This window comes from Engystomops pustulosus, chromosome 7, assembly GCF_040894005.1.
Source record: "Engystomops pustulosus chromosome 7, aEngPut4.maternal, whole genome shotgun sequence".
In the NCBI taxonomy this organism is placed as follows: Eukaryota; Metazoa; Chordata; class Amphibia; order Anura; family Leptodactylidae; genus Engystomops; species Engystomops pustulosus.
In genome coordinates, this window is record NC_092417.1 from 56900775 (window position 1) to 56920331 (window position 19557).

At 41.2% G+C, this 19557-nt stretch overlaps 1 protein-coding gene across 1 annotated transcript in view; it reads left to right on the forward strand.

Moving 5' to 3' along the window:
- The first annotated feature begins 3088 nt into the window (after positions 1-3088).
- Positions 3089-19557, forward strand: part of SOS2 (SOS Ras/Rho guanine nucleotide exchange factor 2) — a 39042-nt gene continuing 22573 nt past the window's right edge. Inside the window, exons 1-3 of the mRNA XM_072116026.1 lie at positions 3089-3444; positions 17766-17891; positions 19165-19296. Of these exons, the coding sequence (XP_071972127.1) occupies positions 3358-3444; positions 17766-17891; positions 19165-19296 (345 nt within the window). The 5' untranslated portion in view covers positions 3089-3357. The remainder of the gene's footprint in view (positions 3445-17765; positions 17892-19164; positions 19297-19557) is intronic.

The following is a 19557-nucleotide window of genomic DNA, read 5'->3' on the forward strand; positions in this document are numbered from 1 at the left end:
GCCTCTGTGGGCTAGTGCCTCTTTGGGCTGATGTCTCTGAAGGCTGATGCCTCTGTAGGCCAGTGCCTCTGTGGGCTGATGCCTCTATGGGCTAGTGCCTCTGTGGGCTGAAGCCTCTATGGGCTAGTGCCTCTGTGGCATGTGCCTCTGTGGGCTAGTGTCTTTGTGGGCTGATGCCTCTTTGGGCTAGTGCCTCTGTGGGCTGATGCCTTTTTGGACTAGTGCCTCTGTGGCATTCCTTCCCTTCCCAGCCTGTCAATTATTGGCACATGTGTGATATTTCCATACTCTGGGACAACCCGCAGAATGATTTTTGGGGTGTTTGTGTAAATTGCCATGGGTTGGGCACAATATATTAGGCACTAAAATGACATTTTTGCAATAAAGACACAATTTTTACTATGCACCATTTAGTTTGCATTCAATTTTGACCTGCATGTTGGGGGTTAAAATTCTCACCACAACCCCAGATTAATTCTTTGAGGGATCTAGTTTCTCAAATGGTGACGTCTTTGTTTTCTTTTTTACTGTACTGTTTCTTCAGGGGCACTTCAAGTACACTGTGGCACCACAAAACATTTGAAGCCAAATTGGGCTTCCAAAAACTATATAGAACCAACTCAATTCTGGACATCGCTGTGCGATGAATCAGCAATTGACATCCACATGTCTGGTATTGCCGTACTCGGAAGAAGCAGGGCAAAAATTTTGGGATGCATATTTGCCACAGCTTCCTTCTGAATGTGTCCATTTCAGGGTTAAATGAGAAAAATCTTAATCAAAAATGGAAAATTTAAAATTTCCAATCCATTTTTATTTGCTTCCGGAAAAATATTTAAAGGGTTAATAGACTTCTCAAATGCTGATTTGAATAGGTTGAGATGTTACTTGTGGGGGTATATAGTACATAAGCCTTTATAGGGCACTTCCAAACTGAATTGGTCACCAAAAATGTTGCATTTTTCAAATTTCAAAAATATCTGAGAATTTGCTTCTAAGACTTCAAACCTTCGCAAATCCGTAAAAAAAAAATGAAAACATAAAACAAATAATGTAAATAAAAGACCAATGGCAAAAGGTTTCTACCAAAAAAAATTTGTTGTGTGACTTTTTGTCTAAAAAGTATAACATTTGAAAATTTTAAAATTGTAATTTGTTTCAAATTGTTCCAAAATGTTAGAATTTTTTCCCCCAAAAAAGGAATGGATCACCAAAATGATACTACTAACATAAACTACAAAGTCTCACGAGAAAACACTCTCAAAATCACAGAGATATCTTAAAGCGTTGAAAAGTTAAACCCGTCAAATTTCTAAAAAAAAGGACCAAACATTAACCTACAAACAGGCTGCATCCTTAAGGAGTTAAAGGGCTTCTTCCACCAGGATGATGAACTGTATGCAAATTACCTCTCAGGTTCATTTGCATACAGTCGTTCATCCTGATGGTAGATGTCCTTTAAGCTGCGAATTTGACGCTGCCAGTCAAAGGAGATCCACAGAAATAAGTAACAAGTTAAATATCTGCAGTGGAAAGGTGTTTTTCCATATAATGTATGTTTGTAATAGTAATAAATATCTTTGAGGAGTGTATTTTGAATGGACTCCGGAGTGATGCCTTTTACAGAAGACTGTACTTTGACGTGGGGAGGGTGAAGTCAGAGGAGATTTTGTCTTCTTTTTGCATTGGATGTTTGTGGGTTAAAGGGGTTGTCTATGATTTGAAAAACATGGCTGCTGCCTTCAATTACCAGCACCACACTTGACCATGATAATCCATGGTATTGTAGCTCAGCTCCATTAATATCTATACAGCTGAGCTAAACTAACAGCCCAAACCATGGCCAGGTGCAGTGCTGTTTGCAAGAAAGAAGCCATGTTTTTCAACTGCCAGACAATCCCTTTAATAGTGGAGAGTGCCGATTTTTCATAGGACTGTATGTTGTAGGAGAGTGATGGATTTTACATGAAGGGAACTGGATGAAGATGTACATGTTAAAAGACATTCATGTACACCCTATACCACAAAAAGTTAGCAAATATGTATTTTTGCCTTTCCTACGCATTTGCATTACAATATAATTGTGTGTTATAACTTACCTTGCACCCTGACAGAATCCTCTGTGTAGTCCTAGGGGTTGGGCTTTGGTTTGGATGCATTTTAAAAAACAACATGTTACTTGTCTGTGCTGCAGGCTCCTCTGCTCTTGGCCCCCACCTTTGTGCTCCTGTACAGCTCCTCCCTCCTGCTCATTCACAGAGCTCAAAGCCTGGTGAGTTGACATCAGTGGGAGAGGGAGGAGCTGTACAGGAGCACAAAGGTGGGTGCTGAGAGCTGAGCAGTCTGCAGCACAAACAAGTCATGTGTTTTTGTTTTTCTTTTAAATCGATACAAACCAAAGCCCAACCCCTGCGACTACACAGAGGATTCCGTCAGGGTGCAAGGTGATTTATAACACACAATAATATTGTAACACAAATGCCTAGAGAAAGCAGAGAAACATATTTGCACTGCAGCTATGATGGGCTTCTGCAAACTGTCTCTAGTGAAAATGAGGTCCCTGGTGACGATTGAATTTGAATATAATCAGAACAGGCATATTTTATATTTAATGCTCAAGACAATTTTTTTTATGGGAACAAGGATTATCAATAAAACCTCAATACAGACACTGTACAACTGATGATTGCAGTCTGGGACTAAAGTAATAGCATCCAGAGAGCTTCACCGGAGGTCACATTGGGCAGAAGGGTCTGTCTGTAACTAAGGGTGGTCTGTAAGTTGGGTGTCCTTAAGTCGGGGACCGCCTCTATATAGTTATCATTTCTGTTGACTCAAAAAGGTGTAAAACACTTTTTGTGTATATGTAATAGTAAATAGTGAAAACCTTTGGCAGATTGTGATGAATAAACGCTCCCTATTGACATTACCACAATATATGGACGTGCTACTGCCAGAAGGTAGGAGCCCATACATACTAAGCGTTTTATATAAAGTATGTATAGGCAGGAGCCCATACATGACACTTAGTCCTGGTAACTCCTCCCGCAGCCCCGGGGTGTCCTCTCCCAGCTCCGCCCCTCTCTTACGCCCAGGGCCGGTCTCCGTGCTCTCTGCTCCCTCCGCCCCGGCCTCCTCCCTCCCGTCCGGCGCATGCGCCGTGCAGTCTCTGCGGGCCAGGGGGAGGGCGGCAGGGGCTGAGACTCCCAGAGGAAGCCGGATCCCATCACAACAACAAGCAGCAGCGGCCGCGGCATCCTGAGGCCCAGCATGATGGGGGCAGGCCGGGACCCCAGACCTGACTGAGCGCGGTCTGTGCTGGCTACAGGCTGAGGGGAGTCCCATGAGGCGGCGACCATGCAGCCCTCCCCGCAGACCTACGACTTCTTCAGCGAGGAGAACGGCCTCAAGTGGCGGGGGCTCTTCGTGCCTGCCCTGAGGAAGGTGAGAGGAAGGGGGATCCATGACACATGGGAACTACACGTCCCACCATGTATGGAAGGACGGGGCATGCTGGGAAATGTAGTTCTACACATGCAATGCTGCGCTCACATGCTTGTAGTGTGTAGAGAGCTACAGGACCACAAGTACCAGCATGCCTTGCCACCTGTGGGCCCAAATAGTGACAGGACACACTGAGACTTGTGGTTCTACTACTTCCACAATCTTGTCATTCATGGGTTGGTGAGATGTACTGGAGGACTACACATCCCAGCGGGCCCTGTCATTATGGACATGAGAGCACTTTCAAGGTGTGAGAAGTCTGCAGGTGAACTACAAGTCCCAGCTTTTTATATAAGGAATTGAGCGGAAACATCCTTTTATTATATGCACTTGCTGTCATTGAATGGAAACATTTGGTTGCTCTGGTTTTGACAAGGAGAGCTCCAATCCGTGCAGGCTTTCCACATCGGAGGTTTTCATTCACTGACTGCTAGCATGTTCTTATTATAATGGTTACGGACAGGATGGTCTTGTGGAAATAAACTCATGTATGTGACTGGTAGGGGCTCCTCTCTATCACTTGTACCTGGTATAGACATGAGGTCGCTCTGCAGACCTTGAATCATTTTTCTTCTGCCTCTGCTTGAGGAGTCACATTCTAGTAATGCGCTGTTTGTACCAATTCCTGGTGGTCCTGTGGAACGTTCTGGGGTGTGAGGTTGGCATCTTGGCCCTGCTGGTGAAATGTTCATTGTGCGCATCCGTATCCATACTGAGGGATGGCTCATATTTCATGTCACTGGTGACAAGTTATCATATAATCTATTATTGGACACTAATTCTTAAAGGGGTTTTCCAGGATTCCACTTCCTTTGTCACATGTGATGTCCCGTGATTGGGTGTACAGGGTTTTGTGACCATCGAACCTTCTGAAATTTTTGGTGGTAGGAATACCCTTAAAGGAAATCTACCATTATGATAAACCAGGGACACTTAACCAGAGATCCAGGCACCGTGATTGTGGTAATCTTTTTATATTTGTTATCTATGGTCCCCTTCCTTCTCAAATCAACTTTCCCTTACAGCCATATGTGCTGTAGCTTCACAGACTGTCACACTGTGTGGGAGCACATCTCACCCTCCCCCTGCTCCCTCAGCACTTCACCATTCCTTCTGCCTGATGTTATCTCAACGCAGCAGATTAATTTGCACAGGGTAACAACCTTCAAATCTGCCGAAAGGTGGGACACTGGTAACACCCCCAGGAGTCCTTCTGTCTCATTAGCATAATTTTAAAAGTTGATTTCAGAAGGAAGGAGGCCATGCTGAACAAATATAAGAAGATTACCACAGTCAATGGAATATAATGGTCAAAATATTATGCATTACTATCATGTCATACTATTTTCTGTTTGTTTTTATGAGAGAATCATTAAAATAAACAAAATATAAGAAGAAGACCACAGTCCCTGCGCCTGAATCTATTAGTAAGTGTCCCTGGTTTCTCATGCTTGATTGTGATAATAGATTTCCTTTAATTGAATAGATCGTGAGTTTCTGTATGAGAAGGGTCCAAAGCCCAGCTGATCCCCTGGGAATTTGTGGATCAGTTCACATTTAAAGGGGTTGTCTGGGGGATGAACAAGGCTTATTTCTTACAAAAAAGCAGCACCACACCTCACCATGGTTGCTGATGGTATTGCAGCACAGCTGTACAGAAATGAATGGTGCTTAGTTGCAGTACTGTGCACTACGCATGGTGAGGACAGGAGCTGTTATTGGAAGAAAACACTGATATTTTGCAACCTCCAGACAACCACTTTAAGTTGAATTCACTCTAATCAACATAGCTGGAAAACCTCTCATCCCTATATCGTTCAAGAGGAAGCGTGAATACAAGCGTGATACACAGAATTGGGATTGTGGGGGAGATGTATCACTGCTACTACGCCATGTGGGCATGGAGAGGGCACGGCAGCTGGTGGAGGGTGTGGGCACGAAACGTTCTTTCACACAAAGCTATGCCAGGTCGGACCTGGTGTAGTTTTTTTCCTAGTGGCCACGCCACAACCCGCCACATACATAAATCAAAGGGCTTAAGCCTCTTGATGTATATGGCCGGACGCAGGGGTGGAGGAGGTGATGGCGTGGCGCTATCATATGCCGGCAATACATCTCCCCCTGTGTGTCTGAAAGATGAGGGACAAGTTGCTGGCACATTTAGCAACCAGAGCTGGGTTTCCCAGGTCCCTCCATTGAATTGAGCTGTCTGTGTGCCCGTCACTCCTTATAATCCCCTTTCCATGTCAGTCTTTGTGATGCTTCAATCTTTAAAGGTATGTAAAATAAAATTTTTCCTTGTGTTAATGCAGTTAGAATCTGGTGTTACTTAGTGTAGGTTTCCATAAAACTTCCCTTTTTTGCTCCTATGCTGCCATTTTCTATAGTGTGACTGGTGGTTTATGATGTTTCGATAACCTATAGCTTTGTTATAGACCTTTGCGGAGGTGACCTGGATGGATGATGTATTGATCAGTCACCCGCAGATTTGTATATTCTGGCAGTCAACCTTGAGACGTCTCCAGGAGGAGCTGCGGGACTCTTGGCAGGTGGAGGAGCGCTGGTTTGTTGATGCTGGTTATTTACAAGGATCCTGCATGTTCATTTATGGTAGTGATTCTCTGTCTGCTGCTTTCAAGGCTGGCGTCCATTTATAGAAACCATAAAATTACTGGTTCAGTCTTCTATAATCTGCTGCACAAGTTCACCGTATCAGAATTCACTTCTGCTGATCACTAGATGGACTACATGACCCAGCATGCACTAAGCCTTTGGCTATTTGGCATAGAAACTAGGCACCCCCCTATTATAGTCTTTAAAGTGGCTGCCCTGGGATGAAACACAGCTCCACTCTAACCATGGCTAGGGCATGATATTGCCGGTAACTGCATTCATTTCTATATGCGGTAGTTAAAGTGCAATACCATCACAAACCATAGTCAGCCGTGGTGCCTGTTATGGAAGAAAGCAGCCATGTTTTTCAATTGTTGGACAACCCCTTTAATGATGCTCATGATCAGAGAGAAGGTATCTTGTTCCTTTATTTAAAGTAGTGCTATAGCATTGTTCATCCTGGGCCTCCTGATTCATGAATGGTGTGACTCTTATGCTATTTGGGTTCATTACAAAGTAATGGATGACTTTCTTCTCTTCCCTATTTTTGTGGGATATAGACTAGTTGGGAGACATGTTTCGCTTTCTTGTTTACACCTCATGACCTTGGTATTTTTTGGTGGCCAAGTGCCAGATGTGAGCTGCTGCTGCAAAAAAAATTCCTTTGTTTTACATTATTCCATTAATTTTTATTTGTAGAATTTTTCAGCTGGAATTCCCCATATTGTGACTGGCCTGAACTTTATTCATAGATGTGCAGATCATCATCTTTCCATCACCTCATTTTTATGCTTGGACGATTTACCGACAGCTTGCAGGTTTTCCCACTTTGTTGGTCGAAGATGTCCCCGGTTATCATTTCTGTATATGGACTTGACACTGGACTACATGAGAACAAGAAGCGACTTAACTCCTATTAAAGTATGTGTCAAGAAACCCCTTTAAGGGAAATTCAAGATGCTATAGAGCACAAGTTTAAGCAGGTTACATGTCTCTAGTTATTAATAGGCATGTAAGATAGGGGTCCTTTCCTGGTGATATTCGGAGGGCAGCAATATCCCTAAGTATATAAGTTCTCATTATCCGGGTTGTGTGACCTTTGGGGGGCTTGAGGACAAAGCCGCCTTTGAATTGTGAGACTTCCCGATCCGGTTGTTTTGCAGAGATGTGCTATGACGCTTAGGGTCCATATGATGAGACTTTTATGGGAAAGGGAACATTTCACCTACATGTCATAAATTCCTTTTTTTCTCTGACTTTCTGAAGAACTATTGTAGGACACCAGGTCTCTGTCTGAGTTTATCTTGAAATATGGATGTCCTCCAAGTGCTCCAAGTTCATGACCGGGCCGAGGCTGGAAGCTTCTGATATCAGCACCCAAATAATGTAAAGACTTGGAGATCAGATTTCTGGATATTTTCCTGAATATATGATAATATGTGACTACAACCAGATATCTATGGACCATTACTGTTGAAAAATTTATGTCTGTGGCGCCTTTAGGACACACATTTTTTTTCTCTAAATTTTAAAGGGGTTGTCCAACACCAATGTATTAAAGATGGATCATTACAGGAAATCTACCATCTGGAAACCACTTACCCAAGTACCAGTAGTTCCAGTGGCAGATTCCCTAGGGCACTGTATTGCTCGATCCATAGTTTATTGGTGAATTTACAACCTCCCCAATTTCTGACGCTCCCATAGTATTGAATGGAGTGGCAAGGTGCATCTTGACCTGCGGCTTCATTCAGTTAATGAGAATGGACCCCCATCTTGTGATTGGTGGTGATCTGTTCTCATACTTGTGGGAGTACCAATAGTAGTCCTGCCAATGATCAGATAATTGTACAACTCCTTTAAAGTTTAGATAAAGATCAAATATTTAATAATCCCAAAGGGAAATTATTGCACTGCAGCCAAATTAAACATTCACATTAAAAACTTGCAAATTCTCATTAAAAGCATGTTTTTACACCATTAAAATACTAGCCCCGTCAGTTCAGGTATGAAATCTCTTTTCTAGAATTCCCTATTTTATGTGAGATTTCCCCGTTTACCAATAAATATTTTCCTTCAAAGTCATGTAAAAATGAGCAGAGAAGAGTTATATTTTGCCAGAGATGTGTCAAGTTTGGCGGCTTCAGGGGGAGAGTCACTTCACATGTATCTATCTTCAGTTCTGTAGTGCCTAGAAACATACTACCTTCTTAATATGAATCCGGCTTGTGGCTTTGTGCACTACAGAAACTGAGATAATTGCAGTTAAATATGTAGTTAGAAATGTTAACTGGTGATAAATCATATTCTGCCTTTTTTTAAAATGCTTGTATCTCTGGTTTTGTAGCTCAAAGAGCTGATGCAATCTGTAAGATGTGATTCTTAGCTTTAAAATAACACCAAAGTGTGTTTTTTAATTGCTATAGAAGTGATTGGACGTCTGAGATGAAACTCCCTCTGCAGTTTCTAAACTAGACTCATCTCAGGTAACATATGACTAAACTATTCCTCTTTTTAAAAGGGTTTGGAGGATTTTTTTTTTTTTTTTGGATGCTGGAGATTTGAGGGTCTGGTAGTTTTATGGGGTAAAATCTGATCCCTTTAGAAGACAACAACACTAAATACATAAACACAAAATATGCGACATGTGCGAATATTATATTTCATCATCTGCCTCCTATAATCTCATTGTACAAACCAATTGGAATGAAAGGCTTCCTGTACCATTCACTATACATTTTTGGATGGAGGTTTGTTACTATAGGTCAGATGTTCTGTGTTGGGGGAGAGACCACCATAGACCTGCAGATCTAAGGTCTGTTACTTCTAGACCCAGTAATAATATACACATCACTAGAAAAAAAGCCCAAAAAATGAAGGTGCAGGGACATAGATTGGCTGTGGTTTATGGTGACCTGATTTGGGCAATAAATTGTGTAGACATGGATGTCTCTGCCCTTGTTCTGACCACTTCTGCCTACGGTTATCAGGTAGAAACAGGAAAGCAGTCGCAGTTATTTATACTTTTATGCCTTGCAGCTGTATTACGCAGTTTTATTGCAGTCATTTGTCCCTGCTCTAAATATAGCTTTAGTCATCTATGAAATTCAAGTGATTGATTCACATGAAACTTAGAGAAAAAAAATAGCAAAATCTAATTTGAGCATTTTATGGGAATGTGCTTTTTGCCAGTGGGGCAATCAGATGACTGTTTAAAGGGAACTTATAACCAGATTTTACCCCATTAAACTCTTAGCAATCTCAGGTAGGGTATGAAATGTCTTTTCAGTCATTCTCTGCCTTTAAGTGAGCATCTTTCCAGAAAATGTTTAGGATGCGTTTACAAAGATTTTCTGTCTTTGGAGGACCCACCCTGTTCTATTTCACACAAAGACAACTCAATGGGGGTCATTTAATAAGGGCCCGATTCGCGTTTCCCGACGTGTTACCCAAATAGTTCTGATTTGCGCCGATTTCCCCTGAATTGCCCCGGGATTTTGGCGCGCGCGATCGGATTGTGGCGCATTGGCGCTAGCGTGCATGCAAAGGAAATCGGGGGCATGGCCGAACGTAAACCCGACGGATTCGGAAAAACCGCCGCATTTAAAACAAAAAATGTGTCGCGGAGCTTGCACTTACCTTCACTAGGAATAGGCCGGTGAACTTGAGCGCGTTCCGATGCTTTTCAGCGCAGCGGCGCCACCTGGTTGGCGTCGGAGGAACTGCCTTAATAAATCCCGGCCGGACCCGAATCCAGCGCAGAGAATGCGCCGCTGGATCGCGAATGGACCGGGTAAGTAAATCTGCCCCATTGATTTGATTGTGCGCTGTGTAATGCTTAATTTCCCCAGTGGGGAGCGCTGAAAGGAAGAACTACTACCAGCAACCTTGGAGCTACAGCAGTTTGTCCAGGGACCCTTGTTATAGGTGGAGATTGTCCAGAGGAGAATGAGCCTTTTAATGTTTTTTGTATGTCGAATGAAATGCGTTTTCATGTTGCGCAGCTTGGAGTTCCTTTCCATGAAATGTCCTTCACTTCCAAGAATTTCTGACTTTTGTGGTGATGAGGAGTGTGAAATCCTTCCTAGGAGAACAAGCTTCTCTCTCTGTTCTCTTCACGGCTATGTCCTCAGAGTTTAAAGTTGTACTATTCATAATTATCGTATAAAGATGAAGCCATCACAAGAACTCTTTGACCTAATATGAAATTCAGTTATGCTGCCAAATAAATCTGCCTGAAATTTTATTGGATGTCGGAAGGCGCTTTCACCCATAATTCACAGGTGTCTAGAATTTTGCTGTATATAGTATGGGGTTGTAGCCTCGCTCGTACATCAAATGTAAATCTACAACTTTTCTAGAAGGAATTTTAGAATTACACTATTTTATTGAAATTTGAGAAACTGTCTTCTTAAAGGGGTATTCCCATGAAGATAAGATTCTTAAATATACTCAGGATAACAAAATAACACATTTTCTAATTCACTGTTATATCTGTGAAATGCCGTATTTTTGTTAATAATTCCAACTTGTCTCTACATCAGTATTGCAGGGTATTATCATGAACAAGCAATCAGATGATTGCTTGTTCATGTCCCATGGTGGAAGTAGTAAAAAAAAATGTTTTTCAATAAAAAATAAATTAATAAATCACTTAAAATGCCCATAAGCCCCAAAACATATAAAGAGACATATAAGGCTAAAAAAAAATACAATAAAAGTGATAAAAAAAACATATGTACTCCAGAATTATACTGTTGCAAAGTACAACATGTACCGCAAAAAACAAGCCATCAACCAGCTCTGTAGCCAAAAAAGTAACAATGTTATGCTACTTGGAATCGATTTTTCCCACATTAGGGTTTTATTAGGCAAATTTAGTAAAATGTAAGAAAAAATATTCATGTCTGGTATCCTCATAATCGTATCGACCCATAGAATAAAGATAACAGGATTATTAGGCTATACAGTGAACACCAAAAAAAAAAAAAAGAGGAAACAATCCAGTATAGAATTGAAGCTTTTCTACTCCTGCCCTCAAAAAAAAGTTTATTAATTTTCAACAATAGGTGATACCAACCCCAAAATAGTAACACTGGAAAAATTATTTCATCCCGCAAAAAAAGTGCCATCACATGGCCCCAATAACGGAAACTAAAATCCTGTCAGCTGTCAGCTGCAGGGCGCTCCTTCCCTTCTGTGCCTCGCTGTGCCCCCATAACACAAGTCACTGCCACATGTGGGGGGTCTCTGTACTTGGGAGAAATTACATAACAAATTGTAAGGTGAATTTTCTCTTTTTATCTTTTGGAAATGTGTAAGTTGTAGGGCTAAATGAACGTATAACGGACAAAATTCTAAATTTCACCTCCATTTTGATTTATCTCAAGGGGTTAACAATCTTCCTAAAAGCTATTTCTGATAGTTTGAGGGGCGCAGATTTAAAAATTGGGTTGATTATGTAGAGGTTTTTTAAATGTTAAAAATTTAAAATTTCATTCAAAACTGTAGTTATCCCCAAAATAGTCAGTTCTGAAATGTGGAAAACCAATGTTCCATTTGTAAGCCACATGACATCAGAATAAATTATCCAGACATTTCAAAAAGTATGAAAATGTAAAGTAGACATATGGGAAATGTTATTCGGCAAGTTATTTAGGTGGTAAATCTATCTGCCTGAAAGCACAATGATTTTGAATTTCGAAAATGGAAAAATTTTCGAAAAATGTATCATTATTTCTTTTAACTTATCAGCCAAAATTTACAACTCAAATGAAGTACAACTATTTCATAATCGCTGTGATAAGTAACAGTGTTCAAAATATAACCATATAAAGCGACACAGCCTCACCAAGTCCTCACCAAATTTTTTTGGTGAAGAAACAACTAGTGGGACACAAATGTGAAATGGAACAATATTTATTGGTTGGAACTTTTGTAAAAAATTTTAAACTGGAAAGTGGGGCGTGCAATATTCGGCCCCTTTTCTTTCAGTGCAGCAAACTCACTCCAGAAGTTCAGTGAGGATCTCAGAATGATCCAGTGTTGTCCTAAATGACTGTTGATGATAAATATAATCCACCTGTGTGTTATCAAGTCTCCATATAAATACCCCTGCTGTGTGATGGTCTCAGGGTTCTGCATCATGAAGACCAAGGAACACACCAGGCAGGTCCGTGATAATGTTGTGATCTACAGCTGAGGTGGGAGTCTGTCCATAGGACAACAATCAGTCGTACACTGCACAAGTCTGGCCTATATGGAAGAGTGGCAAGAAGAATGCCATTTCTCAAAGATATCCAAAAAAAGTCTTGTTTAAAGTTTGCTAAAAACCACCTAGGAGACCAAAAATGTGGAAGAAGGTGCTCTGGTCAGGTGAAACCAAACTCAAACTTTTTGGCCTCAATGCCAAATGATATGATGAGCAAAACAGCTCATTACAGGCGGTCCCCTACTTAAGAACACTCGACTTCCATACGACCCCTAGTTATAAATGGACCTCTGGATATTGGTAATTTATTGTACTTCAGTCCTAGACTACAATAATCAGCTATAACAGTTATCACAGGTGTCTGTAATGAAGCTTTATTGCTAATCCTGGTTCTAATGAAAACCCAACATTTTAAAAATCCAATTGTCACAGAGACCAAAAAAGTTCTGGCTGGGATTACAATGATAAAATATACAGTTCCGACTTACATACAAATTCAACTTAAGAACAAACCTACAGACCCTATCTTGTATGTAACCCGGGGACTGCCTGTACTCTGAACACACCATCCCCACACATGGTGGTGGCAGCATCATGGTTTGGACTTTTTTTCAACAGGAACAGGGAGACTGATCCCAAATATAAAGCAAAATCTACAATGGAAGGTTCAAAAAGAAACGTATTCAGGAGTTAGAACGGCCAAGTCACAGTCCAGACCTGAATCCAATCGAGAATCTGTGGAAAGAGCAGAAAACTGCTGTTCACTAACGCTCTCCATCCAACCTCACTGAGCTCCAGCTGTTTTACAAGGAAGAATGGGCATACCCCAAGTGACTTGCAGCTGTAAACGCAGCAATAGGTGCCGCTTCATAGAATTAACTTAAGGGGCCGAATAATATTGCACGCCCCACTTTTCAGTTTATAATTTTTTTTACAAAAGTTTAAAATATCCAAAAATTTCGTTAAACGCTTCACAATTGTGTCCCACTTGTCGATTTTTCACCAAAAAAAAAAAAAATTTTCAGGTAGAAAAGTTCAAGAGGGCGTATATTTTCGCAAGACACTGTATCAACCTTTAAAATAAAAAAGAAATTAAAAAATTCTACAGCAACCTGTGTGTGCCCGTGTCAGTCTCCTCTCTACACTCATGCAGCTAGAGATGCACGATGCATTAAAATTTCGATACCTTTTCATCTTTTTAAAAAGGAAAAACGATTCAATATTTGAATTCCTTGCAATTCGATACAGCACTTGATCGCTGCTCCACCAATAACAAGAGAAAATGAGTGAGTGCAGGGAGATTCTGTACTGTGGCGCTCAATTAGGGGTTCTTTAACCCCTTCCCGCGATCTTTCTTCACACTCTGAGACTCGTATAGCTGTTGCTAAGCTTATGCGGGTAAAGTAACACCCCTGATTTAATGTGTTTAACTGCTGAATTTTAATTCCTTCACAATCTGCACCTTCCCGCTCAGAGATGCATATAGCTGCCACTGAGCTGATCCCAGCAGTGTACCACTGCTGGGACGCTGTGCTCAGCAACCTCCATCAGCTCCATAGAGATGAATAGAGCAGAACAAACATGCCCAGCCGTCTTTTCCATTCATCTTGCAGAGCAACAAGGGGGTCCGACAGTTACCTTGGACCCAGTCGGATCCCCCTCTTGAGCTGTGGGGGTCTCATGTGTTGCACAGGATCTTGCAGTCTCTGTCAGCCTATGCAAATTATAATAAACAAGCAATCTGATGATTGCTTGTTCATGTCCCATAGTAGGACAGTTAAAGGGAAAAAGTTCCTTTTTTTTTTTTTTTTTTTAAATAAAAATCAATAAAATAATAAATAAAAATTGCCCTCATTACATATAATGGAAAAAAGAGAAAATCGACAGCATCCCTACATATATGGTTTTGTGCCATCTGTATTGACCATACTATAAAACTTTATCTTTATTGAATCTGCTATAAACAAACGCCATAAACAAAAGGCAAAAATATTTGATTTTTACTTATTTTGTTTCACAAAAAATGTAAAAAAAAGAGATTGTACTGGTGTAAATTACAGCATGTCCCGCAAAAAATAAGCCCTCAATCAAAAGTGTTATACCTCTACGATTTTTCACCACATCGGGCTTTAGTCTGCAAAATTGCTGAAATAGGGCCTTAATTGTTTAGTAGGAAAAAGCCTTTCAGCAGTCTCCATGTAGTAAATGTATCCCGTCCTGACCTAGGTCTATGGACTCTGACCTGGCCAAACCAATTCCCTACACTGTGCCTATGATATGCAATGACCATAGTTGGGACCAACTATAAATATTTCTAGTGCTGCATCTTCCCAGATGATCCAAAAAAATCATCCAACCTTAAAATATCATAAATAAACACCTTGCCTGGATGCCGAAGAAGAAGCCGTAGAAGCGAGAACCCAGGGTTGCGCAGTGATGACTGCTGTCCTTGTGGATTTTATATGCACACTTTTGGAAGAAATTTTAAGTAAAGGACCTTAGTTTGGAGTCTATTCCTCTAGGACAGTGGTGGCGAACCTATGGCACAGGTGCCGGAGGTGGCACTGGGAGTACTCTCTGTGGGCACCCAGGCATCACCCCAGCACAGAGTTTTCAGACAGGACTCTGGAAACCTCCTCCTGCAGTCCATGGCCACATAGGATGTGCTATTTTAAAGCTACACATCCTCAGCTTCCTGGGACTACAGGAGGAGCAAGGAGATGGAAACAAGGCTGCGTTATTATTGGGGCTCCTGCTCTGGGCCCCGCAATTCTTCCTGTTCAGGGAAGGAAGCTACAATGATAATCTGAATGTCTCCTCTTTCTTTATACTGCATTGGTGTCCCCAGGACACAGATGCAATTAAAAGCCTGATGAAACGGGTAGCAACAGTTACTGTTTAAATTGCCATATCGGTGCTTTGCATTTAAAGTGGGTTTGGTTATACTTTGGGCACACGGTCTCTAAAAGGTTCGCCATCACTGCTCTAGGAAAAGATTTTCTGGTTTGGCCATTATCCCACATCACGTCACCAGGCTTCTTGAAAGGCAAATGGTGAATATATTTAAGGCCGCACTGGAGGCATAGTTTACTTTTTTTGCATCGTGGAAAACTTGCCTAGTATACAGTATGTGTCTGATCTCTATAAAAGCCGTGTGCGGCGATTAGATTTTAATACTAGACTTCAGCTCGACAAATATATGAACCCTGCAAACGTTTGCCGAGCTGCATGTGCAGCAATCCAGACATCAGAGAGAGCTGTTCTCTCTAAGGCAAACAAGAATCCATTAATACCCCCAAAGTGCTTGGAAAATGAGCTGCAGTCATTAAATGGAGCTCAGGTTACAGACTATTCTTGTCTCTCGCAGAATTGGAACAAGCGCTATCCAGGACCAGGTCCCATCTGCTGTGATGTGGGAAGAGAGGTTCTCGGGTCTGGAGATTTTAAATCTATTTATTACACCAAACAGATCAGGGGTATTGTTCTGGATTATTACCTTTTTTATTTGGGTGGGTTGTAACAGTCAATTTTAGAGATGTTAATATGATTGACATTTGGATTTAATGGATTCATTCTTTTATTCCTATTAAAGGAAACCTGCCACTGCAGACCACCCAGTAGGCTACTTAATGCTGATGCCGGCACATAGTTTTGTTAGGCTCGGCGAACTTTAGTTTAGCTAAAAAAACTATTTTCTTACATATTTAAATGAGCCCTCCGGTGCTACCCTGCGCCATCTTCGGGCTGGCGGTGGCTTCCGATGTTTAATTATTCCTCCTTCAGGTGCCGAGAGCCGTGACGTCGCCAAGCTCTCGGCACCTATCGCGCATGCACAGACACGAAGTCTCGCACAGCCGGCCGGCGATAGGTGCCGAGAGCTTGGTGACGTCACCGGAGGGCTCATTTAAATATGTAAGAAAATAGTTTTTTTTAGCTAAACTAAAGTTCGCCGAGCCTAACAAAACTATGTGCCGGCATCAGCATTAAGTAGCCTACCGGGTGATTTGCTCGCATGATTTCATCATGCGAGCAGTGTTAGGTTTCCTTTAAACCCCTTTAAAGGAAATCAAGCACATGCATTTAGTGGTTTGAATCCAAGTATACTTACATGCTGGTGTGTGCACCTGAAACGGGATCTATTCTTCATTTAGCTGTTAATGGCTTATTTCTTGGTGGTGAGCACCTTTTAAAAATATGCAAATGAGCATGGTGTACATGCAAAACATTGGGTGCTCTTTACTGATTTCATGTATTTCAATGGAAACACATTTTGCATTTTTAGAACAAAAACGAAATCCATTCAATGCTTAATATGCTTGTGTAAAGACCACTAAATCCATGTGGTTGATTTCCTTTAACCCCTTACTGACATGTGATTTACTACTACGTCACATGCCGGGTGCAGGTGTATGGACAGGGCTCACGGGCTGAGCACTCTCCATACAAGGTAGGTGTTTGCTACATATTGCAGCAATCACCCACCGGTAACACCTGTGGTCGGTGCTGGATGTAAACTGTAAAGCGTAAACTGTAAGCGTAACTGTAAAGCTATAGGGACTTTACCAAATTATTAGATGTCATTCCCTCTTTGAAAACAAACCGAACGATGCCTGCTTTGTGCTACGCATCCTTTTCTTTCCAAAGTTATGGCATTTTCTGTTCTGAAAGTGTTTGACAAAAACTGTAGTGGGAGGTTAATAATAATGGGAGACGTAGTAGTGTAATGGATACTTAATAATTACATGCCAGGAGTTACTGAAAGGGCTTAGGCATTCCTATGAGGCTGCAGTTCAGGAGCCTTGAAAAGTTAGATGATATCACCTGCCGGTGTCACCTGAATCCCAGCGCTTTCCTTATCTTGTCCTACAGTCAGTGATTCTCACCTTATAGTACAAGAATGTAGAGGATTTTTTTGTCTTGGTTGAATGGGTAAGATTTGACATTGTGTGGTGCACACACCCTGTTCTGGCAGCCCTGTACCCAGATACTGGTTTTGCCTGTTAATCAAGTCCTCCCTTCATGGATATTTCCTTTTTTTAGCATTATCAAAGCCTCAGGCGTCGAGTAAATGCAGCGTAATTTCCTGTGGTTACAGATAGAGGTGTACTCCGGGCTATTGAAAGGCTTATGAGCTCCAACTACAAATTGGTAAAGAACAGTGATTATATGGGATTCCTAATGTGGCTTCCCACTGTCCTGCTGGTTTTCTAGATGCCCCGGAGAAGGGAATGTATCGCCACCTAACCAGGTATTTCTGCCATACAGAACATTAAGCAAGCCATATTATTCATCATCAAACACAAGAGTTTTTAGGGTCCTGATGATAAGATTTTGGTGGGAAACCTAATAATGAAATCCAGTTATTGTAGATGTATTGTTGTTTGCTCAGTGATACAAGCCTGAATGCACTAACAATTCATTTATTTTCTCCCCTCAGGTCCAGCAACAAGTGCACCCCACCCTCTCGGCAAAAGAAGACTCGTTGTATTACATAGAGGAGCTCATCCTTCAGCTTCTTAGTAAATTATGCATTGCTCAGCCCAGGACTGTCCAGGATGTGGAGGTAAAGAAGAAGGCGCATATGATTCTTATACTGTGACCACAGGGAATGGATAACATTCAAACAAATGATTTGCTATTTAGGCCAGAATTGGTGACACTTTTTCATGGCAATGTCTACAATTGCAGTTTATCCTATTAACTTTAATGAAGATATGCCAAAATAAAGGACATAACCTGCCGCAATAGGTGGAAATATTTTTAGGAAAAAAATGTATCCTTACTTTCTAAACACAGATGGTCCATTTAAAAGTCTTGACTGGTTTGGAAAGTCTCTGGGCTTTAAGCGATCATTTGTTGTACTGTGGTTAGTAATGGTTCTGCCATTATTGTTCTATTCATACCGGTCTTATAACTTTACAATCCCTTTAAATGGAGTTCAAGAGAATTGGTGTCATTGTATAAATCACATTTGTGGAGTAAGGTGGCAGCGTCTGCCAATATATATACATCAGACTGGCACAGTTTAGTGAATGCTAGCAAAGACTTGTGTTTGAACGTTGGCAAGTGCTTCCTCTTAGTTATTATTCATAGATAACTTTTCATTTCTTTTCTAGGAATAGTTTGTGTTTTTTTTTTTTAGTGTTGCATTAGTCAACCAGTCAGATTGGCATAGCACCTACCACCCATATGAAGCTGCACAAAAGTGTAAAGGGGCGCGTATTGATGGTCTATGCTGTAAACTCTCTGCCTGCCTGGTCTGTCTGGTGCATGGCAAATGTGACAATATTCAGAAAGTGGTCAAAACTAAAACTGTAATAAATATGCCAGGGAGTTCAAATGGAGCCAATTAACTCATAAAATCTAAACCTATGACATAAAGCTCTTGATCAAATCTGTGACCTGAATGCATAAATTCCGTATATGTATATTAGCATTTTGCTGCAACATGAGAATGGCACAGGGTCCACCTATCTTGCCTAGATTTTTGGGCACGGGGATGGAGGACTGTAAAACCTAGTGAGAGATCATGCAGTGGACCTCACAGTCCCTTCTTCCTTGCACTAAGATGTTATCATGGAGTATCTACACTTTCTAAAACCGCATCTGATTCAATGGGGAGATGGGTTAAAGACTGTAGCAGGAGGGTGCCGCTACTTTTTAAAGGCATTTCTATTGGTGCCGTATAAAAGTTTTGTACCTAAAATGAGACTGTGTAATAATTGTACAATTAATACATTAATAATATGTATTACACAGAAGACGTACAAGATACAACTTGTTGGTTCATTGCATTGTCCCTTTCCTCACACTTTCCCAAATGCAATCTTTTGTAGGAGCGAGTGCAGAAGACCTTTCCTCATCCCATAGACAAGTGGGCCATTGCCGATGCTCAATCTGCCATAGAAAAGCGGAAGCGAAGGAATCCCCTGCTTCTTCCTGTAGATAAAATACACCCCTCACTGAAGGTAAGGTTTTCTTTTGTCTTAGATTTGTTTTGTTTGTTAGAGATATTGGATTCTTGGAAAGCTTGTTATAGCTCCCAGGGGCAGTCACTCCAGACTAGCTTTTCCAGACTTAATAAATAAATATTGGCACTTTGTGGTAACATACCATATACTCTATCCAAGCTCAGGATATATTACAATTCTTTATTTCAATATGAATGTGGTACCATCCCTCTCTATTGAAATTGAAATGTGATGGCCCCTGATTTATTTGGGTGGTGG